At 35.6% G+C, this 25,852-nt stretch overlaps 2 protein-coding genes across 4 annotated transcripts in view; one reads left to right on the top strand and one right to left on the bottom strand.

The window, feature by feature from the left end:
- The window catches only part of snx14 (sorting nexin 14), a 33,447-nt gene extending 20,194 nt beyond the window's left edge, over nt 1-13,253 (top strand). For all 3 annotated transcript variants that reach the window (XM_065268971.1, XM_065268968.1, XM_065268969.1), the window contains 10 exons: nt 1-101; nt 2,118-2,229; nt 3,515-3,555; nt 4,318-4,437; nt 5,831-5,954; nt 8,390-8,554; nt 8,876-8,971; nt 9,250-9,341; nt 12,315-12,371; nt 13,124-13,253. In XM_065268971.1, coding sequence (XP_065125043.1) covers nt 1-101; nt 2,118-2,229; nt 3,515-3,555; nt 4,318-4,437; nt 5,831-5,954; nt 8,390-8,554; nt 8,876-8,971; nt 9,250-9,341; nt 12,315-12,371; nt 13,124-13,168 — 953 coding nt within the window. In that variant the 3' untranslated portion in view covers nt 13,169-13,253. The remainder of the gene's footprint in view (nt 102-2,117; nt 2,230-3,514; nt 3,556-4,317; nt 4,438-5,830; nt 5,955-8,389; nt 8,555-8,875; nt 8,972-9,249; nt 9,342-12,314; nt 12,372-13,123) is intronic.
- A 1,923-nt stretch (nt 13,254-15,176) lies between these two features.
- Nucleotides 15,177-25,852, bottom strand: part of nt5e (5'-nucleotidase, ecto (CD73)) — a 50,551-nt gene continuing 39,875 nt past the window's right edge. The window contains exons 8-9 of the mRNA XM_065268972.2: nt 16,142-16,342; nt 15,177-16,049 (exon numbers count right to left, since the gene is read on the bottom strand). Of these exons, the coding sequence (XP_065125044.1) occupies nt 15,889-16,049; nt 16,142-16,342 (362 nt within the window). The 3' untranslated portion in view covers nt 15,177-15,888. The remainder of the gene's footprint in view (nt 16,050-16,141; nt 16,343-25,852) is intronic.

Genomic DNA, 25,852 nt, shown 5'->3' with positions numbered 1-25,852 from the left:
GTTCATTCCAGGACGCCCAGCTTCCTTCCAAAAGGATCATTGGACCAAAGAATTATGAATTCTTAAACTCCAAACGCGGTGAATTTGAGGAATATTTACAGGTGAATTCCTGCTTCATCACACAGACAACAGGAAGTTAAAAGATCGTAATTTGGCATTGATGTATATCATGACCTCCATTTCTTAAGGTCTGTAGTTTCCAACTGAATGGAGAGAGAGGGATATAATGTGAAATATAATAAAATAAATGTTGTTTCCTTACTGAAAAATCCAGCATAAGCTGCTAAGCTGGTTTCAGCTGGTCTCGCAGCTTGGTTTCAGCTGCTATTGCTGGTGTAGCAAGCTGGTCTCGCTATGTTTTGGTCACTTTTAAAGCTGGTCTAGCTGGACTTAGCTGGTCAGGCTGGACGACCAGCTGACCCACCAGCTTGACCAGCTTTGCCAGGCTGGAAGGACCAGCTTAAATCAGCTACTGCCACCTTAAACCAGCTACCATCTTATGCTGGTCTTAGCTGGATTTTTCAGTAGAGTTTGCTACATGTTTACAGTAATTTGTACATGAAGTCTGGTTGGTGGGTCACATGCAGTGTAGACGCCCAAGTTAATTTTAATAAGACATTCGAAGCTCATATCGCATCTAAACATTTGTATTCACCGATGATCCCGACCCCGCGCATCTCTTGTGCGACTCTGCATATGAAATTGATGTTGCAAATTGAAAATACGGCCAATGGAAACACCTCAATCATGCAAATAAGTTTTTATGCTCACATGCCCTACTGAAAAATCCAGCAAAGACCAGCATAAGCAGTTTTAGCTGGTTTAAGGTGGCAGTAGCTGATCTAAGCTCGTCCTCCGAGCCTGGTCAAGCTGGTGGGTCAGGTGGTCTTCCAGCTAGGCCAGCTTAAAAAGTGACCAAATACAGCTAGACCAGCTTGTTACACCAGCAATACCAGCTAAAACCAAGCTGGGATGACCAGCTAAAACCAGCTTATGCTGGTCTTATCTGAATTTTTCATTAGGGTGAGGTGGTTTTTCAGGCAATTTGAAAAACGTTTTTTTTTTTGCAAAACTGCAATGGAAACCGTTTTATTCGCATTTTCAGGTCACCTGATGCAAGTAAGTGACACGTTTTTATTTGAAGATGAAACAGTATGTGCTAAAACTAGGGATCGGCCGATATGGATTTTTCAGTGCCGATGCCGATAACGATTTTTGTTTCATCAGCCTTAGCTGATGACCGATACAGGCTGCCGATTTTCTTGAGCCGATATTTGGAGCCAATATTGCTTTTGCTCACTCAATTTACATCATAAAAATTATGTAAAAAAATGGCATGTTGTTAAAAAAAGATGTTATTAGTTTGGACAGTTCTTACATTTATTTTAGTCTAGGACTAGTCTAATCCCTGTCCGGGAAACTGCCCCATAGAGATGAGAAATAAAAACCTGCTTTGTTGCTATGATTAGCTGTTAGGCCGAGCTTTCGATGTTGTCATGGAAAGGTTGGTTGTTTTTAGTCACATGACCTGCAATCGCTTGCGGGTTCTAGCACTCTGTCTGTAAATAATGCCGGAAAAAATTGGCGAACACCCGAAGCCATGTATCGGCCGATGCCGATACACATAAAACACGCAAATATCGGCCCGATATATCGGTCTATCACTAGCTAAAACCTCCCAGAAACACCTCAATACATGTCTGCTCCTTGCCAATAATGTTTGGATAACACTGCTACATTTCTTTTGATTTAAAATAATGTACTATTATCTCCAAGAAACACCTATAGGCTACGTTGGCACTCCTAAGTATAAGGGGGCTTTCCTTGGCATTAATGTTTGGATAATACTCTTACGTCTTTTTCGGTTAACTAAGTTTCAGTCGCATATCATCGGTTAATGGAAACGTCGTAATTTTGCATTAGTCGACATTTAGAAAAGAACGCTAAAGTTTTGCGCAAATCTGCAATGGAAATGCAGCTAGTGTTGCATGTTTTGAATTTGACAGCATTTTACAGACTTTGCTTTATTTGAACTCTAAAGTTTTTTTTTTTGGACTTGAAGTGATCTGATATTTAAATGTGTGTTAAATGTTGGTTCATGTGTTTGTTTTATGAAGAGACTACTGAATCACCCTGAGCTGAGCAACAGTCAACTCCTGGCTGATTTTCTGTCTCCACACAGTATGGAGTCTCAGTTTGTCGACAGAACGCTGTCAGATGTTAACCTGGGTATGTTAAACATCATCTGTCTGTATGCATGCTAAACACTTGCAGATGTTTTAGGGAATACTCTAAAAATAACATGAAATATAATTGATTTTTTGTTGAGAATATCGGTTCTACAATGACATGAAGAGATTAGTATCTATAAAATGACACACGCTTTCAGTTACCCTATGTGTCTTTTCAATACCCTTGATTTTTTAAAGGTGCAGTGTGTAATTTTTAGAAGGATCTCTTGGAAGAAATGCTAAACCATATACAAAACTATATCATTAGGGGTGTTTAAAGACCTTTTAAAATGAACCGTTATGTTTTTATAACCTTAGAATGAGACATTTTTATTTACATACACTGAGGGTCCCCTTACATGGAAGTCGCCATTTTGTGCCGCCATGTTTCTACAGAAGCCCTTAACGGACAAACTTTTTTACTAGGTTGTCTCCGACGATGAAATGTTTGTCCGCTGGTGGCTATCGTATCTTTAAAATTTCAAAAGCGATTTTGCAATTCGCAACCTAACCACTCGATGCAACTAAAATTTACACACTGCACCTTTAAGACTTTTTGTTTCTATACAATACAACCACCACACAAATACTTGATGTGATTTGTTGACAATCTTCCTAAAATCAGTAAACCTTAGTGTCCACATGTGGACCATGAGAACAAAATCTCAACAGGTGTTTTTAATTGTACATTACTGCTGTGGTTGATGACGATGAGTCAGTCCTCTGTTGTGCAGACAACCAGGACATCATAAGACTCCTTACAAACCCGCTGACATCGGACCAGCACAGCTGAACAGTAAACCACATAATAAAGAAAGACTATGAAAAAAAAATGAACAATGGGAAAGTTGAGTCATGAGTGTCTTCAGCAGGCACCGATTATTAGTAAATTAACACCTGGCTTTAAGATTTACAGACTTCATCATTTATGTCTGTGCGAGAGTTTAATTCGCAGGCTTATGGGTTTGTAGAAATCAACATGGGTGTACAAGGATCAGTAATAGCTATAGTAAAGTTTTCAAACACTTTTTCAAACTTTAGTTTGTTTGAATACATTTGAATACATTTTGAGCTGTGAGGTAAAATCTGTTTAGTACATTTAAAGACATTTCTAACATAAACGTGTACACAGGTAAGTGATGATATATTATCAGACTGCTGCTTGTCAAATCAATATGGAGTATTTTCATACTAGTCTATAATAATACACTAAATTATAGACTTGACAGTCAGTGATATTCAGCACATTTGACTTATTTTTGACTTTTTTCATTACTCTGCAGGGAAGATTTTCAAGTCTGTTCCAGGAAAACTCATCAAAGAGGTATGAATGTGTTTTTATGGTACAGTGTGTAAATAAAAAGTCTGCAATTGGGGTGGCAAATGGAAGTAAAAATGTTTTATTTTATTTATTGCTATGCATTAAAATTAGTTTAATATGCTATATCCAGTAAAATAAAAGTTAAAGAACACTTTTCATGTTGTATATTGTCTGTGGAATTACTATGGAGTCTGTGGTGTTACCTGAAAAACAGTTACACCTCATACAAATTAGCATAATTTTGGAAATATTTGAACGAGGCGTGCATGGATGAGCCTTCACTTTTAGAAAGAATATCTCTTTTGGTTTGAGACTTTAATCTTTGCGACTTTACAAATTTTCTTTATGCACAAACAGCTTTTAACACTTAAGAGACAAAAGAAAACATGAAATTGCATCATATGTCTCCTTTAAGTGTTGCCAGTAGTAATCCAGTGGTATATAATGTGTATTAGAGCAATACAACATACAGATGTAAATATTACAGCAATAAAAGCAAATGACAAAAAGTTTACAGAAGAGCGTTGCTATTGTAATACCTTTATTGTAATGCCTTGAATTATTATGATACAAGTTTGTTTGTTATCATAATAGGAATTGTAATACAAATATTCCGACATACTTATGAATCTTGTGAAACATGAGATAATATTTGTAATATAAAACTTGTGTAATTAAAGTTGTCACTTACATAAATCAAAACCTAATAAATGTAAATCATTTACGTTTTGGTGTTATATTTGTTGTTGTGTTTCCTGTCTGTAGAAAGGACAGAATCTGGAGCCGTTTATTCAGTCTTTCTTTAGCTCGTGTGAATGTCCTAAACCCAAACCCAGCAGACCTGAGCTCACAATCCTCAGCCCCACCGCAGAAAATAACAAAAAGGTGAGTTCACTAAACAAATCCATTAGGATGCTACAGGAGCATTTATCTTATTGTTGCGTACATTCCAAACGCAAAGCATCATGTTCCTCCCTCAAAGTTATTCGCGGGATTTAACTTCATGTCATGCCAATTTCCCACTTGAGTTGAATATTTTCAACTTGTGCAGAATAGCGCGTGTTCATGGCAGTTGCGCTGCCCAATTCACGTAATTCACATCGCCCTGCAAGAAATAAATGTCTATTTGTGTCTTTGTATTAACTTAGTATCTAATCTACTCGTGCAAATACAGTAATAAAAAGCATAATGCTGCGTACATACCAAATGCAAAGTGTCATGTTTCTCGCTCTAGATTACTCGTGGGATTTAACTTTGTGTCATGCAAATTTCCCGCTTGAGTTGAATATTTTCAGCTTGCGTGGAAGCCGCGTTTAAGGCAAATAGTGCGTATTCATGGCGGATTCGCGTAATTTTCATCGCCCTGTAAGAAATCAACATCTATTCGCGTCTTTGTGTTAACTTAGTATGTAATCTACTCGTGCAAGTAGTAAAAAGCATAATGCTGCTGCGTGTACACAACAAACGCAAATTGTGTATTCGCATCGAGTTCCTCGTTCAATATAACTCGCTGATTTATCTCTTTCACCGCCAGCGGTTTTTTAAAAAGTCGCCAGCCAGCGCCAGCGTTTTTCATGATTTTCACCAAAGTTTAATGCCTTCCAGAAAATGTTCTTCTTTAAATATATAAACATACAATATACCAAATGAAAGAACAGACCCTCTGCTTTCAAACAAAAAAAACATTTCATCCTACCTTCAGTGGTTCTTTTGTAATCAGCTTTTGAATATGGGTAGGTTTCTGCAAAAACACCACATTTTGAGCAAAAAGCAGAGATAATTCCATGTTTATGACGAACTTTTCATAGAGATCCCATTCAGAGCGATCTTTAAAACAGACATGGACATGCAGCTGCTTGCCATAGGGCAATACTTCCGGGTTTAAAAAGTAGCGGATCCACCTGGTGGATAATAGCGGTACTGCGGAAAGATGGAAAATCTCGTCATTGGCGGGGAAGCGTTTTCTCTTAATTGACGAGATATCGGGGAAAGAGCTATTGATGGGTGAGGCTATTTTTTTACTTGTGCAGAAGACACGTTTAAGGCAAATTGCAGAAATTGCGATCGCATACTTGGGTTGTTTGCATCACCCCGTGCGAATTCACGTCTATTTGCATCTTTGCATTGACTTTGTATTTAATCGACTTGGGCAAATCGTTCAATTTGCGTTTGGTGTGTACGCAGCATTAGAGTAAAGAGTACTAAAAATAAGTTCCATAGATTTTGTCTGTGATGATTTTTTCATATTCATATCAGTGTTTTGTGTCTTGTTGTTTAGCTATTCAATGAGTTATACAAAAACAATGCCAATCTGCCAGAGGGACTGGAGAGAAAACACAACCAGAATTACTTTATGGAACTGATGGAGGTGGACGGAGCGTATGACTACATCATGTACATAGGTCAGGAAATTTTACTTTTATCAATCCAAACAATTCACTGGAAAAAGTTTATATACTGGCAAAAAATAATACTGTAGATTCTAGAAAAGTAATGCAGAAATACCAGGCACGAGTCGAAGCTTAATGTTGCATCATTTATCTCGTTGCTAAATTGTTTGTTTTCTAATCAGATATGATCTCTTTTATATAACTGTATAAAATAATTTACCATGTTAGAAAACAGTAATCAGAATGAATCATTCAACAGCCCAGTGGTATAAAATAAAGGTCTTAGTTTTGATTTTTTTAAATTCATGTTCTGTAGTAGAGCCAACGTTATGGATGTGACATTTGCAGTAAAAACTTTTAATATACATTTGCAGAGAATGCATTTCTTACAAATATACTAAACCATCTGTTTATTTCCCTAAACCCTTGATGGTAGAGTCCAGACATAAAAAAAATCAGTCTACACTCATGTTTCTCTTTAAGATCAGGGAAACATGCATGCGTTTTTGCGAGACAACATACTTTGTAGGATTTCTGATAAATTAAAATGCACAAACCAGAAGCAATAATACCCAACAAATAGAGAAGAGACAGCTCTTTAAAAACAAATAATATTTATTTATATAAAATTTGTGTGGAAAAATCAACGTTATGGACGTGACAATAAGTATTTAAACCACCAAATATTGACATCTAAGATGTCAGAATGATTAATACTTTTGAGTAAATACTTAAGTAGACATTTGCATGAAATTGCCCAGTACCATTTGTGTGTTGCCGTCTTGTTCGTCTGCGCTTGCCTTTGAAATGTTTTAGGACATGACTGATCTCTATAAATCTGCAAAAACACAAACCTAACACTACCCCAAATCCTTCACTTGTGAAACTCCTGCCAAATATCAGGCTGATGTGTTGTAGCAAGATTATAACTACCCTCTGTAGGACTTTCAGAAGCAGAGTTTAACACTGATTTACTGTATTTAGCGTATAAAAGATTTATTTATACAAATACTGTACAAACATTACAAATCACTACACAGAGTCTCGCTGAGGAAAAGCTTATAACTGTTGAAGAGCTGCGAGTTTTTTTTTTATTGAATCTGCCTGAATGACTCTGTTGGGTTGATATGTGTATTATGTGTAATATAATATCCAAAAACACTTACACAGTGTAATATATTTAATTTATTTATTATATTTTAAATAATGGCTTGTCCTTTGTAATTGTCGCTCTTTTAGTGACTAAATATCCACGCTATCCTCAGTTTCTGGTTGTGGAAACTGGCAACACGAGTGGACAAATGCAGTCGTTGTGATTGTATAGCATCTATCATGCAGCTGTTGTGCCTTGAAACTAATTCATTATGATGGCATAAAATAATTTAAACGTACAGGTAATAAAACATTGACGTCATTACATCATTTGTGAACATGATTTAATACATCTCTGGATGGTGAAAACAACATTTCCCATCATTCCACTCTACTTCATAACGTCATTTAGCTCGGCCTATTGTATTATTGTGAAATAGCGACCTCTAGTGGGGAAAATCCTACATTTTGTGCCTTTAACTCTTTCCTCGCCATTGACAAGTTATCCCGTCAATTAAGAGAAAACATTTGCAGAAAAAAAACGTGTTCCTGATGAGTTTTTATGGTAATTTGTAATACCGTGATTATCCCACTATATGTCGCACTTACCTAATTTATAAAAAAAAACTGAGGCATAAAATTATTTATTAATTTTACACTCCGTGTATGTTTTGATAATCATTCTGAATCTGATCTCCTTCACAAAAATGCTATTATTCCAGCTTTTTGCTAAAAATGTAGTTTTGAAAAAAATACCCATATTTAAAGGAACAGTATGTAGAATTGTGGCCAAAACTGGTATTGCAATCACAAAACTTGTGGCCAATACACAAAATGACAACATAAACATCAGTTGAGGGCTACAACTCCACTTTTTAAATGACAATATACTGGCCAGACCACTGTTGTCAGTGATGTAAGTATTTGAAATGAAAATTATTTCTTAATGTCTAGTGAAATTTCAGGGCCATTTTATGATTCATTGATTTAAATTTCTTACATACTGTTCCTTTAAGAGTTTATAAACAGAGAAAATTTTATTTGTTTTTTTCCTGTTTTGTTTGTTTGTTTATTGTTTGTTTGAAAGCAGCGGGTCTGTTCTTTCATTTGATATATTTGTATGTTTATATATTTATAGAAGAAAATTTTCCTGGAAGGCATTTTGTGAAAATCATAAGAAATGATGGCGGGCAACTTTTCAAAAAAAAAAAAAACATACTGGCGGGGAATGAGTTAATATTAAGATAAATAAAACAACATGTGAACAGCTGACAGAGAGCAAATGAGCAGTTACCAGATATTTGTGCCGTATCGATGTCTTTGCTTTTCTCCATGTGTGTGTTTGTGGGCCGCAGGTCGTGTGATATTCCACATGCCCGACTGGCTTCATCATATCCTGAGCGCAGGTCGTATCCTCCTGAAGAAAACTCTGGAGGCGTATGTTGAACAATACTTCCAGTTCAAACTCGAGCAGATCATGCAAGAACATCGCCTCGTATCTCTCATCACCCTATTGCGAGGTCTGTCTAATCCAACCTGTGTCAACTCTTCAATACTGAATGACCTAATAATGCGTACACACCAAAAGCGAAGCACAACGTTCCTCGCGCTAGATTACTCGTGGGATTAATCGTGCTGCGTCATTCGCATCGCCCCATGCGATTTCAAGTCTATTTATGTCTTTGCATTGACTTTGTATGTAATCTACTCACGCAAATAGTTAAATTCGCGTTTGGTGTGTACGCCCAATAACACTACTAAATATCTTAGATGTACTCAAACTGTATTTGCCTGTATGAAGACAAGTTTTGCTCCGTAATCTCGATGCTTAACCACTGCAGATGCTGTCTTCTGTGAGAATACTGAGGAACGTTCTCCTGAAGACAAACAGAAACGAGCCAAGCAGACCTTCGAGGAGATGATGAACTATCTGCCAGGTACTAATGCGGATATGAGTTTAGTATAGTTATGCTTTGGTCTGTGACTTTTTATCTAGTGTCAAATCTATCGATTTCGAAAGCAGGCAGCATGAACGTTTGGCTTCAGGTAACTCATTGTAAGCGATCAATGCATTATTAAACTTCTGCTGTTGCTTTATGATCACTTGAAGAAAACTACAAAGTCAGCTACACTATTATATGTTTGTAATGTATGTTTAATTGATTGTAGTTTTATTGATGTATATGTTTTTAAAAGGCTATACTTGTGTTTTCAGATTTGGTGGGGAAATGTATCGGTGAAGAAGCGAAGTTTGAGGGTGTGAAGTTGCTTTTCACTGGCGTCCAGCAACCACTGCTTAATAAACAGGTGTTACATACAATCACCTCACTGATATCCTATAAACGATTACATCGGACACACGGGCATTGCCACAGTTACGCGCCTGGCACGAAGTTATTTTCCGTTTTCGGTTTGTTTATCGTTCTGGCTAGTGACTAAACAGACCTCTGGAGCAAATACCTCGTCGGAAATAAAGATATTGCGGTTTCCTAAACATGATGGGAGACGGCAAGCATGGATCATCTCTGGGTGAAGACATTTAAAGGGATAGTTCACTTTAAAATAAAAAATGCTGTCATCATTTACTCATCCTCATGTTGTTCTAAACCTGTATGAATTTCTTTTTTCTGATGAACACAAAAGAAGATATTTTGAGAAATGATGGTAAACACACAGCAGTAAGTGAACATTGACTTCCATAGTAGGAAAATATATTTTGGAAGTATTGTGATAAATGACTAAGAAAATATTGTGATAAATGATGGTAAGCAAACAGTTGACGGTACCCGGGTGATTCTCACGAAAACTTGGTTTTAAAAATGTCAAGCATGAAAATGTAAAAATTGCTTAAATTTACTTTTTTCCCCACCAGACATTGAAAAACAAAGTCTGGAGTAAATGGGAACATTAATTTAAACACTTTTACTTATCATTTAACACTTTTTGTAACATAATTTAAAAAATTAGTTCTAAAAAATCTCATTACCGCAACAGTCAGAAAACATCAACACTGACATATTTTCAAAATGACATGACAAACATGAAAGAACATAATTTGGAGATTCTGCACATGCATTTAAAATCAAAGTATTATGCTTCTATTAATTGAATTAACATTTAATAAGCATCTGTTGCGGTAATGATAATCAAAATGTCGTGTAAGCATTCTGACAAGACAATATTTCAAATTAACTGTAAAAAAATGATCTTACCTGGTAGCCATCTTGAAGTAACTGGTCCATGTGCTTGGTCACTCAAAATCAAACTTTATTAAAATTCTGTATGTGTGCTCAAAACTGTTCTCAAAAAGTGTTGCGGAGGATGAGAACATCAGGCATGGACACATCATTTTCCTAATTTTTCTTCATTATTATTATACATGAATATTCAGTAAATATTTTTTCTGTCATCTAAAGTAGTCTAAAGTAGTAGTCAAAACATCCATTTATTTTTTTCTAAATATTTTTGTGTTAATTTGATTAAATTACAACATAACGCATGTTCAAACACAGCCGGACACATTGCGCTAATGAGAATTTCAGCAGAAAATGAAATAAAATTGACAAATTATAAATTCTTATGTTGAAATCACACATTGTGCAAGGTAGAACACAGTATTGTGTTAATTCTGATGCTTTTTAATATTACTATATTACACATTTTATAGCTAAAATCATTAGTGCCGTGCTGTTTCAATGGTTTCGTGAGAATCACCCACCCATTAAATTCCATCATATTTTTATTCCTACTATGGAAGTCTATGGTAACTTACTGCTTTGTGTTAACCATCATTTCTCAAAATATCTTCTTTTGTGTTCATCAGAAAAAATAAATTCATACGGGTTTAGAACAACATGAGGATGAGAATATTATGACAGAATTTTAATTTTAAAGTAAACTATCCCTTTAAGGGATTGCTAATTTAAGGATCTGTAGCTAACATTGTATACATTAATTTTGCACAAAAGCTTGTTTATTAATTAATTTTACACATGTTAGCTCAGTGTAATAGTTGCTCGTTGCAGCAATTTGCACCAAAATGTATTTGATTTTTTTATTTAGGCTATTAAAATATACATTTTAAGTTTTTGTTTAAATAAAATGAACACCTAAACACTTTTAAATGAACATTTGCTAACCCTAAAGACTATCTACACATATCTGAAATATTCAGAAGCAAAATTCTTTGCACCTGTAAAAAATTTTTTTCATTTTGTGCATCCAGCTTTATTAAAGTTCCTTGTTTATGAGGTGGTCCCTGAATAAATGACACAATTACTGTGATAAAAGCAGATGTTATACAACAACATACATAACAATGTATGTACAAAATACAATTTTCCGCAACATCTCGTGAGGTTTGAGCAAAAATCTCTGGATTTACATCCAGAACATGATACATGAATTGATTCCCCTTAGCTTTGAATACAACTCCAAACACTGCAAAAAAGGACTTTATTACTTAGTATTTTTGTCTTATTTTCAGTACAAATATCTAAAATTTGAGCAAAATGACCTAACAAAAAAGTGAATCTCTGCTTAAAACAAGCAAAATATCTGCCAATGGGGTGAGGAAAAAAATCTTGAAATAAGTTTACTTTTTTCTTAAACACTTAATTCAAGAAAAATGTTAAGGGGCCATGGCATATAAAATCTGACTTTTTCCATGTTTAAGTGCTATGATTGGTTCCCCAGTGCTAGAAAATGCGAAAAAGATCAACCCAGTAACTTAGTTTTGGTAAACCATTCTCTGCAATCATGTGAAAAAATAGGTTGATGAAATTTGGCTCTCCTTATGATGTCATAAGGAGCTCTTATTATAATAATACCACCCCTTAATCTGCACTATCCAACCACAACACTGCCATTTAGTGCAGAGAGAAAGAGAGCGAGAGAAAAAATAATTGACAGCACAATTGAGTTTTTATTTCAACAAACCACCATTATGGCGATCAGTGTTTGCAGTTCATCCACTCATTTGCATTTTAAAGGACACACCCAAAACAGCACATTTTTGCACACAAAAGTACACTACAAAGTGGCAATTTTAACATGCTATAATAAATAATCTCTTTAAGGACAATTTCACTTAAATTGCATATTTTGTTTGTCTAAAAACTAAACTTTTTTCTTGGGCATTTTTGCTCATCAAGAAAATACAACTTGATTTAAGAATTTTACTGAAATGTAAATTTGAATTAAACTGTTGATCATTCTCTCACCTACAGTCGTCTCTGTATCTGTACACTTGACCTGTCTCTCTGCTCTTCCTCCTAACAGATAACGTATGTTTTACTTGACATCGCTATTCAGGAGCTGTTCCCAGAGCTCAGTAAGGTAACACTACTAATGTGAAGTACTCATTTATTGAAGAAATGTTTACCCAAATATGAATATTCTGTTCATGTACACATGGTTACAAATCTAAAGATGTTATTTTTTGATAAATATCCTCATTCTGTAAATCTTGTGTACTGTAATCTAAGTCTTAAAAAATAATTGTGGATGAAATGAATAGTCTTACATATTTAATTTGAGCAATTGCAGTAAATATGAAGATAGGTTGGTTGGTTTTCCACACACAACTATCATGTGGTTTCTGAAAGTTTAGATTACAGATGAAGCTCTTACAGTACATGGCTTCTATGTAGCCTACAAGTCTTAAAGGGACACTTCACCCATTTGCATTAAGCTTTGTATAGTTAGAACCCCAGTCATGTTTTTGAATGGTCATGCATCATTTTCTCAGTTGCCGCTGAGACAGGAGAAATACAGATTTCAGTGTTGCACTTCCTTCTTTCAATGTTGTAAAAATCATCATTTTGCATCATTGAAAGAAGGAAGTGCAATATCTTTGTTGAGGGAGTGAGACTACAAACACCCCTTTTCTCCGTCAAATAGGCACCAAATTCTAAATGTATGTTACATTTCGACTACAAATATGACACACTTTCAATAAAGATTAATGTTTCTACGGGTGAAATGCTCCTTTAACTACTTTTATTGTGTGTAATTGTGACTGTTACTAATAACAGAATTGCTGGATGATTTATTTCATGAATGAAGTTTCTGTTGTTTTGTCTCTGTAGAATCAGAAGTCAGGTCTCTCTGTCTCCTCCACTAGACGGATGTAAGACATAATCTGAGATCGTCTGACACTATAATGTCACAACATTGGATTTTATTGGACTACTAAAATAAAATAATTTATTTACTTTATTGTGGTGGTAACTATTCATTTGAACCCTGAATTTATTAAACAGCTTAACAACATCTGGAGAGTTTAGGTCAAGTAGAACTGCATTTATTCAACACATGACAGAGATCTAATAAATGTAACATCTGATCAGAGATCCCTTTAGAGAAAACCCTTCAAGGGATAGTTCATTATTTACTCATCCTCATGTTGTACTAAACCTGTATGAGTTTCTTTATTCTATTATACACAAAATAAGAGATTTTTAAAATAATGTTAAGCACACAGTTGACAGTGCATATTGACTTCTATAGTAGGTTAAACAAATACTATGAAAGCAGGGGGTCACACCTGCTCACTTATCAAAATTTTTTCTTTTGAGTTAAGTAGTATTGTGTTGATGTCCAACAATTAGTATCACCGCATAATTTTTTAATTACCTTTTTTAAAATCTGTTTTCTTGGACTACAACAAACACACGGATTGTAGGCAAGAGTGCTAATTTCGGTCACTATAACGGTGTTGTAAATATTTCGTACCATTTCATGTCTAGGGTTAGTAGAACAAAGAAACGCATACCGCTTTAACGCAACATGAGGGTGAGAAAATGATTCTTTTTTTGTGTGAACTATCCCTTTAAGACACCAGAAACAATGAGATATTGCATTACATTTCATATAGTGTCATACAACAAAAACAACTTAATGACCCTGAAAATGTGCTGGCTTTAGTAAATGAAAATCTTAGGCCTGGTTTCACAGACAAGGCTTTAGACCCTTTTACTGTTCGTACACAATGATGACGTGGCAGCGTATGCGCGCGCATTTAGGCAACGGAAGTATTGCAAGAATCATTAGTGAGGCAACACAGACAGAGAAAGTTATTTTAAAAAGTCGACTTTTTCAACACAGCTACAAGATCTGTGTACAATAATGGAGTGGGTAGAAGACGTTAGCAGATGGCCAAAAATAAAGTTGCCAGACACATATATACGTATATTAGTATATTATATTTGTGCAACCAAACGCAACTATTTGAATAAACTTTCTGAGTTACTAACACGTTAGAACCAATGGGGAATAACACCACTTCTGTTGCCCAAATGCATGTGCAGGCTATTTGATCACGTGAGCGGTAAAAGGGTCTATAGGCCTTTTTTAAGCATCTTTTGTAAACGTTAACGTACATATCTTGAGACAAATCAATGGCTCTGACATATTTTAAGATCTATCAGTGCAAGTTATTTTTAGTTGAGACAGCTCAAACATGCACTGCAAAAAATGATGTGTTCATTTTTTACACATTTTGTGTGTCATGCCATTTAAGGCGTTATTTCATGTTAAAATAAATCAAAAGGGCCAACACAAGCGTTACTTGATTTAAAAAAAAAATACTTTGTTACATGCTCATTACCGCTAAACTTTTGTTGGCCCTTTCATTTATTTTAACATGAAATAACGCCTTAAATGGCATGACACACAAAATGTGTAAAAAATGAACACATCATTTTTTGCGGTGTGTGTTTTAGTCTAGGCTTAAGCCTTGTCTATAAACCAGGGATTAAAGCAACACTATGTAGTTTTTTAACCTTAAAATAATGTCTCTAAAATTATTTCAGTGATAGAACAACTTTTAACTGGACAAATTGTACTGTTGCTGCAACCTGAGCAGCCTCCTAGCTGCTACAAGCACACTCTGAAAGTGGCGGTGGAGGGTAGGAAACACAGCCCCGCCCCTCCCCCTGCCTGCAGAAGAGCGTCTGATACCAGGCACTGTTGCGCTTTTCAACCACATGGGGGAGCTGTAAGTCATTTTTACATGGAAACTACATAGTGTTGCTTTAATGTTTGATTTTTCATCCCTGCTTATATTTAGCAGAATCGTGTGTTTCAAATATATCATTTATAATAAAAATGGGAATATTTTAAGGACCATCTCAGCAGATCTTCACCAGCACCATTTATTCTCAGCATTAGAAACATAATGAATACAAATTTCTCAAAGAAATGAATATTGTGCAAGCCTGTTTTAAGATCATTTAGATGTTTAACATCATGACAATTTCAGTAAAACACATTCCAACCCATAATATGAAAAAAGTAAAGACAGTACTTATAATCGTCTGGAAACAATGATTAAATCAAACAATATAGTACAATAAAAAAATACACAAATGTACAGCATAGTTCACCAATCACCTAAACTTTTAAAAGAGGTATGTAAATGTATTAAAACACATGAAAATGAACCCTGTATTTCCCTAATGTGAGTATAGTTATTGCTGTATATCTTCACTAGTTAACCATCACAGTGTTTAAGTCTCTGTTTGCATGTTATTTGGATTAAATATGGCTACATGGGGCGCCACGAAGGACCATTCTAAGGGCACTTTTGGGGCCCCCATGGATCGTTTTGATTAAAAGCAGTAATTTAATAAACAATTATAAATCTTATCTACCAATGAGTCACCAACAAAACTAAATTATGGCTTGTTTCTGCATTTCCTGCAAAATTATGAATCGCTAGGTTGTCTTGAACATGTTTTATGCAAAATATATGTGGTAGGGGACCCAACCTCATGGCCCAAAATTGCTAGTGGCGCCCATGTAGCTACACATCCAAGTTGTTCCCCCGAGCTTTTTAAAAAAACGATTTCATTTAATAAACAAACAGAAGACAGAGGGTCCACACCAGAAGAAGAAGTGAACAATATCCTCGCTGTCCAACGGCAGAGTTAAACTGAATACGACCCTCCACAGATGGATGAACTCTCTTCCTCTCGGAGATATAACTGGCAACAACTGCTATATCCAGGTCACCTATGGAGCATATGCAGTATGTGCAATAATGTATGACTGGCCTATAAATATGAGAAGATATTCACTGTATTTACGTATAGTATATGACTCACCGCTGTCGTGTTTGAACATCTGTTGTTTGATCATGGTGTAGTTGTCTCCTCCATCCACGAGGTAAGAAGGCATAGCAATTTTATAAACTTTTTGGGGAATAATTGGCTCATATCGAGGAACTCGACAGTCGGTGCAGAGCACCTTTGCACTTTTCACCCGCTGTCCGGAAGGCTTGGATAAATCATACACCAGCTGAAAACCTGCCGAGGAAACACATCATCTGAATTATTCCGATTGAAACTTCCATATGAATCCTGCGGTTTGCCAATAAAAAAATGAGTTTAACTTTTACAAGGTGTTCGGACTTAAATTGGCAGTGTGTGAACACAACAAAAATCCACCCACTCTCATTAGACATGCTGTTTTGATTCTCTGGTTAATGTGATGTCACACTGATAACAGCCACTGACTGACAGTCCTGCATTATCCTAGTTTCTGCCCTCAGCCAGTTGTACACTGTACGTCATATCTCAATAGTGATAGTGAGATACTGTTGGTGTAAACCAAACATCTAAAACCTTATTTATTTACATCCTTTTGGTTGCACACACCGTCACCTTCCTCTCCAGACACGAGGCATTTCTTTGTGTTTCTTTCAAACGTGACACAGTAATTGTGTCTGCAAACAAACATGAAGTATTGATAAGTTGACAGTGTTAATTTCTTACTAAATTTACCATGTTTTAACTATAGTATTTGTACCTTTACCACAGTAACCACACATTTACCATTGTATCATTACAGAAACCAGTTTAATCATGATGTTTCTATGAAACATATTGTAATACTAATATCATTTATCCAAAAACATGGTTGTTATACTTTTTCTGTAGTGAAACAATGGTTTCTATAAAGAAATTATAACAAAATATTTTAATAGAAGAGATGTATATGTATTATAGATAGATATAGATATATAGATATACACACGTACACTCACATTCCTGCCAACAAAACTCATTATGCAGCCGATTATGTGAGTCTTTGTTTCCTCAGCTGTCAATCACAGATTATTCAGGTTCTTTCCACCTTCTCGCATATGGCCTTTCTCAGCAAAAAGTGTCTTACAATTTCTCAATATATCAATAATCAATATATTGTTTTATGTGAATGAGTAGGCAGGATGATTTTCACATCCTTTTAAAGAAAAAACTCTAGACTACTAGATTCTGTTTAGAAAAGTCTTGTAAAAACATGTTTAGAATGAGTTTTGTGGACTTAAAAATTTAGCATAAACATTTTTCTCTCAAAATTACAAACATACATATGTACATACATGTAGCTCATATAATATTGTAGCCCAGTCTGTGCTGCACATAGTGTTATGAGACTTTTGCTATTATTATGTTTTTAACTCTTTCCTCGCCAATGACGAGTTTTCCGGCAATCCATATTTCCGCTATTATACACTAGATGGCGCTCTTACTACAACTTATAAAACCCAAAAGTATCCCCTTAGGGCAAACAGTAAGAACTCTGTGTATGTTTTGAGGATCACTCTGAATCTGGGGCCTCATTTATAAAGCGTGTGTACGCACAGATTTGATCATAAAGTGTGCGTACGCAAAAATCCAAAGTCCATATTTATAAAAACTGTCTTTGATGTGGAAAAGTGTTTAGCACCACATCAGGGTCTGAGCAGACGTACGCACTTTTGCTTGTCTGATTGCTGCAGGTTTTTGCCAATATAAGCCATTCTTGCTGCTCGCAATTGTGTTTAAACATTGACAAGCGCTGTTTCTATGATATTAATTAGGCATCGTTTAAAGGCGAAGATCTGAAACTGCTCAGCTGTGCACAAGTTCAAGATCATTTGCGATTTATAAATTTCACATCTGAAAGAAAGAGGTACGCGCATTTTTTGCGCGTACGTTCGGTTTATGAATCACACGTACGCATTTTTGATAAATGATCGTAAGATCAAATGTAGGATGGTTTCTACAAAGCATTTTATAAATGAGGCCCCTGATCTCTATCAAAAGTACTTCACAAAAAGGCAATTATCTATAAATGTTTTTAGTTTGAAAGCAGAGGGTCTGTTCTTTCATTTGATATATTGTACGTTTATATATTAAATTCAATTAAATTTTATTTATATAGCTCTTTTCACAATTGTTCGTCGTTTCAAAGCAGCATTAATAGAAGCTGGAGAAAACACAGAAAAATGGACAGACAACATAATTAGCAAAATACAGCGGCTATAAATGAACTTTACATGCGAGGATAATAATGTAATGTATAGAAGCGGGTGTTAAGTTAAGCCAATGTCGGCTGACTCCCCGGGGTTGAATAAACCCTTTAGTTTCTTAAAGAAGGTCTTTAAAGAAGAACTTTTTCTGGAAGAGATTAAACTTTTGTGAAAATCATAAAAAATGCTGCCACTGGCTGGCATCTTTTTTTTTTAAAGCTGACTGGGAAAGAGTTAAGCAACTGAAAAAAGCCCAAATCTCAGTGCAGGTCAAAACTACTTAAGTGAAAGTAAGTGAGTGAGGAGCTGTAGCTCATTTGCATTTAAAGGTACAGACCAAATAAGTGCTTTTTGCTCCCACCAAAATTGGGGCAGCATTTTGGACATGCTACCTGTGGGGTATTTTTGAAACTTCACAGACACATTTAGGGCACACGTGAGACTTATATTGCACTTGGGTGCAATAGGTGCCGATTAAGTTTAACGCCTGTTTGCCATGTTATGTGCAAACCCTGAGATTAAAAGGGGGCTGCATTCAACTTCAACTGAAACACATCTCCTTCTGAAACTCTTTCCCGATTTACAGTAATCTAAAACTTATTGGACCACATCAGAAGTCTGTTTTATGTTATTAGGTTAAAGTTTTGGCTGATAGACCCACAGCTGTGGATCCAATAAACACACAGAGCTTTAGAAATATTAAACACCGCAAAGACAAATCTGCATGTTATTGTGCAAGTATGTATGTTGCAAATGAAACAAAAGAACCAGACTTTTTTTCCCTGCTTGCAGTATTTTCTAATGACACACTTCGTTTATGTTTGCATTTTTCTACTTTGGAATATTTTTTGTTTAACACAAACAGTTCAATTAAACCGCTCTGACCCCACCAAACACACATGTGGAAAAACATGCTGAAAGAACAAAAAAGTGTTTACCGTCTAACTTCCTGAAATGAAACAGACCGATTCTGTTGATTGTTTCATGCTGACAAATCTGTAAAACACTCGACACATCTTGAATCAAGCTTTCCAAACATCACTGGCGCCAAAAACATAAAAATCTTTGGATGTTCTTTATTTGCTATTGTTTCAGATTATAAAATTAGTATTTTGTTAATTCCCATTCATTTAGAAGAAATCACACGAGCATATGGTTTGTACTTTTACAGCTTTTTAATAAGAATTTATTTAGCATTTGTCCGATGTTGTTTCATATTAGAACTTCTTTTAATGACTGATCTTGTTAAATTTGTAAGTTCTCGTGTAAATCTTGTGTGTAAAAAGCACAGTTAATGCTGAAATGCTTTAAATTACCATGGTTTTATTATAGTAAAAGTGTAGAAACAGGCTTTTAGGCGGACTGATTACCATTTGCATAACTACAGTTTTACTACAAATGCCATGTTTAATGGTTTTAAGACGCTGATTGTCTAAATGTAATGTTATATCATAATGGGGTGGCTTCCTGGACAGAAATGAGCTTAAGCCAGGACTAGGCCATACTTTTATTAGGAAATAAAACTAGTTTTAACAAACATGCCTTACTAAAAACATTACTGCTGTGGCATTTTGAGGCAAAACAAAGGACACTGATGTATTAAGATACGTCAGTGCAAGTTGTTTTCTATTTGAACAGATCTTTAATGTTTTTTAGTCTAGGACTAGTCTAATCCCTGTCCGGGAAACCACCCCAACATTACATAAAATGAATCAGCAATTGGCTAAACTTCTACAAAGACCCGCCTCCTGAACTTGAGATGTGCAGACAGACGAATTTCTAACATCTCACATCATATAAATATTATGTGTGTTTTGTGTGTGGTTGGTCCAGGGATGGCAGTGCCCTCTATTGACCTGCTGCCACTGCCAAACATACTACAAGAATGAATGTTTAAACCCCAAGACCTCAAAACCAGCAGACCATAAAACTCACAAACCCACGAAACATCTGTCAGCTTCAGACCAGCACTTTAAGAATGTCATAAGAGCTCACAAAAACAGCCTATGTGGAATATCGGGAAATGGAAAATCTACCAAAATAAATTGGCCTAAAGAAAAATATTAATGTCTGGCAGAGTCTATATAGAGTTAGACACAACAAAAACAGGCTTTTCTTTGGTGGACAGAGGTTTTGGGAATACTGTATGTCAAACAATCATGCCATTAAAGTACTTGTGCACTTTTAAAAATGTCTGGGTTATTTTTGACCCAAGTTGGGTAAATATTGGACAGAGCACATGCTGGGTTAAAAAAATTGACCCAGTGCTGGGTTGTTTTAAACCAATTTCTGAGTTATTATAACCCATGGTAGCCATAACAGCAACCCAACATTGGGGCATTTTTAACCCAGAATGTGTTCTGTCCAATATTTACCCAACATGGCTTAAAATAACGCATACACTAAAAAATATTGGGTTGTTTTTAACCCAGAGTTGGGTAACTATAGGACAGAACACATTTCTGGGTTAAAATGACCCAAATAATGGGTTGTTTTAACCCAACTGCTGAGTTGTTTCAACATGGTTGATTAACAATAACCCAGCAGTTGGGTTAAAACAACGCATTATTTGGGTCATTTTAACCCAGAAATGTGTCCTATAGTAACCCAACCCTGGATTAAATATTTTTTAGAGTGCAGATATTTTTAAAGTGTGAGAGTAACTGAGAGCTTATGTGGTGGAATTGAACAGTTACCGATTAATATATGTTTGTTTAATATACTTTATATCGCTGGGTTAAAATGTATATTGTTTCACTTCAGAAGACATATTGACCCATTTTGAGTCCTCGTTTATGATGGATGTGTTTAAAAAATTGGGTACTATAACTACAGCTTTTAACCAATCAGAATCAAGGACTGAAACTAACCACTTATAGAATATTTTCATCTAAAAGTGTAAAATTTCCTTTGTAGAATAAAATATAGTTGTGCCATATATTATTTCATTATTTCATAATATTATGTCTGAATATTAAAGAAAAAACAGCCAATAAAAGCCTAGAATATATGTGAACTCATTCAATGTTTAAAATTCACCTCAGGATGAGACCTTGACAAAATGCCACAAGAATGATTTTACAAATTCTATGCAGAGTGACCACGCTTTAGATGATAAAATATAACAAAGTTTGGATTTATTTCGGATGCTTTTAGTCACAATTAAACTCCTAAACTCTCAAAGGAAAGGTACAAAAGCCACCACTGAATGGTACCCTTTTAAAAAGTACACTTTTGTACCTAAAGAGTGCATATTAGTACCTCAAAAGAACATATTGGTACCAAATGTATACAAACATCTCAGTGACAGCTTTTGTACTATTTTTAGAGCTTATAGTTCCCTTGTTTTGATGAGTATATTATTATTCTAAAATGTGAATAAATATAAATGTTTGCAGACATTGGACTGTTACTGTACTGTATGTGATCGCTTCAAAGTTTTTGTATGTCATTTTTGTGCAACACTAGATTAAACTGTCTGTGTTATTTTTAGTATGACTTCCAGAAACACTCTTCACTGCAGGCAACATCACATCATCTTCTAGCCTGAGAAGAAAACATCTGGCATTTCAAAGACACCACTGATCTTTTCAGTGAAACTACCAAACAAATCAAATATAGATTTGATTAAATCCAGTGCTCACTGATCTCCCAGCTAACAGAAAAAAGTTCTAAGAACGTTCCCTGAAAGTTCCCAAGGTTCCCAAAAACATTCTGCCAACGTTAATAGTGTCTAGTTTTCTTGACGTTCTAAGAACGTTTTTGTGTTGTCTCAACGTTAGAGGAATGTTACATTACAGTGTTATGTTTTAATGTTCACACAATGTTTAAAACAACAACTGTTTATTATATTGACTTGTTTAATTGTTATGTAAATGATACAGAAACATTGCATTTTATTATTTTAGAAAACATTATTTCTGAATGTTCAGTAAATATATTGCTGTAGAAAACACAATTCACTTATTAGGCTTAGATGTTGATGTTTTGTTTAATTTTTAGTCACCATTATTGTGATTAGTGTTTGTTTTAGTTGGACTCTTGACTCTTGACTTTTTGCTTGTTAGTTTTTTCCCTGGTTGTGTTAACTTTGTGTTAATACACCACATTTGTTATGAACATGTAAAGTTAATAGTGTAATTCTGTGGTAGTTGGTACATAATGGTCAAGATCATCACATAATTATTGTACTAATCAAAAGTTTATTTACTGTCAATAATGTAAATGAGATCCAGCACTTTCACAGCAGTTTGTCATTAAGGAGTTTTAGAAACTAAACACAAAAAATATCTGCTGTTTAATTGGGACGCACAAACCTCAAGAATCAGACTATGAATCTCAACCATGGTGACAAAGAAAATTGTAAAAAAAATCTTTATTTATCCATGCTGCAGTGCATGCTGGGAGTCCTGAATGAGATTTGTAATTTGTTGATACCCAGCATGCATTGCAGCATGAAGTTTTTCATTTATTTGTCACCATGATTGAGATTCATACTCTGATTCTTGATGTTTATGCGTCCCAATTATACAGCAGATATTTTTTGTGTTAAGTTTCTAAAACCCCTTAATGACAAACTGCTGTGAAAGTGCTGGATCTCATTTACATTATTGACAGAAAATAAACTTTTGATTAGTAAATTAATTATGTGATTATCTTTACCTATATGTATCAACTACCACAGAATTACACTATTAACTTTACATGTTCATAACAAATGTGGTGTATTAACACAAAGTTAACACAACCAGGGAAAAAACTAACAAGCAAAAACTCATGAGTCAAGAGTCCAACTAAAACAAACACTAATCACAACAATGGTGACTTAAAATTAAACAAAACATCAACATCTAAACCTAATAAGTGAATTGTGTTTTCTACAGCAATATATTTACTGAACATTCAGAAATAATGTTTTATAAAATAATAAAATGCAATGTTTCTCTATCTTTTACATAATAGTCAAACAAGTCAATATAACAAACAGCTGTTGTTTTAAACATTGTGTGAACATTAAAACATGACATTGTCATAACGTTTAAAAATGGTAAAATGTAACATTCCTCTAACGTTGAGACAACACAAAAACGTTCTTAGAACGTCAAGAAAACTGGACACTTTTTCCGTTGGCAGAACGTTTTTGGGAACCTTGGGAACTTTCAGGGAACGTTCTTAGAACTTTTTTCTGTTAGCTGGGCTTACGTTTGACTTGTAAGGCCCTAGCATATACCAAGTGTTTTTGGCTAGTTTCAGCACGGCACAGTTATCATTTTCACGTTCAGCGTCACGTTGTTTAATAGCAAATGCATTTTTCGCCCATTTGTGCGCATTGTTGACGCGTTGCTATTTTGAGGAAACTAAAAAAGATTACGCCATTGACCAACTAAAACCTTGTCTTAAGTCTAAAGTCAATGGTGCATTACTGTTTTTGTTATTTAAAGAGCGCGTTAGTAATATGCGCTATAAACGGGACGACAAACATGCGTTTGCTTATTACACACATGGACAGCACACAAACGTTTCTAAATATAAAAATTAAAGGATTACAGTGTAAAAGATTATTATTGAGTCTCTTGGACATAAATGAGGACCGATTACGAGACGTTAGAAGCAGTAAATAGCTGCTTCACCTGTAGCCTGGTAAGTAATTTAATGTTTTGCTATAAGTAATGATATTACGCAGCGCCCGAAAATAACCCCTTGGTAACTTTCAATAGCAGGGGACAATTTTCGGTCACTGCGTAATTTCATTGTGCCTGCGGCAGCCATGTTACAGCAGCAAAGTCCTTGATTATTACGCCAGAATTTTCCGTCGGTTAGTACACGATGTAACTACAGAAGAGTCAAGTTTTAAATAGGAAAAATATCCAAACTCTTTGGTTATTTTTGAGCGTGATGCTAATGGTCTAATCAGATTCAATGGATTATGCTAAGCTATGCTAAAAGTGGTACACCAGACCCGGAGATCAGCTGAATGGATTCCAAAACGGTAATAATCAAGTTTTTAACTCAAGGGCAGGTGGAAAATGAACCAATTTTCAAAAAAAAGTGAAGTGTCCCTTTAAGCCTGAACCCGGAGTACTACCCCTCTCTTTAGGACAGATGAAACTAGCTGAGAGTGAGGAAATGGGGTGGAGAAGGGATGCTGCAAAAACTATCATGGGACAGAGTTGAGGGATGGCTATATATACTGTAGACACCTCTTCGCACTGATTGGTTGGATTACATGACCATCCATGTAATACAACCAATAACTCAGTTAAATAAACAAAAATAAGTACAGCAAAATTAAAATTTTTAAGGTGTGTTTGCTTGACCAGCCAATAGTTCAAGTTTATCAAAAAGATTTTGTTTAAATAACTTAAAAGGCAGAAATGTTACAGGAACTCTACAAATATTAAAATTTCTTCAACAAATTTAGTTTACACAGAGTTTACAGTGCATCATGGTGCCTTGCTCAAGAACACCTCAGTAAAAAAGAGACTCAAATTGGCAACCTTTGGATTACAACCAAGAATCTCTAACCGTTAGGTAGTGCACAGGAATGCTCACTTTCATTTGGAAATCACCCTCAAAATGACATTTTTTAAGCACTCAAAACACTGCACAGTGAGTGAGGGTCTGCTGGAAAAGTCAGTTGTAACTATCTGACAGTTTCTCATCCTATTGAAATGAAGGAGAGACGAAAATGACCGAAGGGAGTGTAGGCTACAACACCACATTTAAAACATTTGACGAATTCCAGTCTTGCCATTAGATTCTGAAAAAAAACCTTGAGGAAATAATCACTGTGAGGAACACCAATGCTATGTTTACACGTGGGCTGTTATTTTCATAAACGGACATTTCAACCTCTCCGGTTTCAAAAATAATATCGTGCACACATGTCAGTTTTCAGAAAAGTGTTTATTTACACGTACCCGTGCATATATGCCGTCAAGAGAAGCTCAAGCCCACGTAAGCCAATCACCGGCAGCGCTGGTGGTGACGCGAACTGGTTTTTCATGTTGGAGGGAGGAGTTGTTGCAGTAGGTGATCGATGACGTCAAAGTACCGCGAGAGCGAGTTGAGGAATCATACGTAGAGGTCTAATTTCGAATCTCTCTCGCGGTACTTTGACATCATCGGTTTGTCGGTTCTTGCAGCGCCGCATGAAGTCAAACACGCGCAAGATTGCTGACCTCCGAGCACTCGTCTCTGCTCCTCGACATAATGGAGCAGCTGTATTTGCAAATACAAACATACGAAACGAGTTTGCGCGAACATAAATGTGATCTTGGAAGCGTTCAGAGTAGCAGTCACATGTAAACATGGGTCGCACTTTTGACGTAGGTGCGAGCTCTGGCGCATACTCTGTGACGTTGCCTGCTTAAACATCCGTTTGTCTCACTTTACATGCAACCGTGCAACCGAAGATTTTCAAGATCTCCACTTTGGCCGGAGTTCTTAGAAACAATCGGTTTCACAGGCGAGTTCTCCGTTTGCGTGTAAACGAGGGGCACAAACGAAGGTAAATCTCTCA

Source organism: Paramisgurnus dabryanus, chromosome 12, assembly GCF_030506205.2.
Source record: "Paramisgurnus dabryanus chromosome 12, PD_genome_1.1, whole genome shotgun sequence".
In the NCBI taxonomy this organism is placed as follows: domain Eukaryota; kingdom Metazoa; phylum Chordata; class Actinopteri; order Cypriniformes; family Cobitidae; genus Paramisgurnus; species Paramisgurnus dabryanus.
Note: the sequence above shows the minus strand (reverse complement) of the source record. Positions and strands in the feature narration are given on the sequence as shown.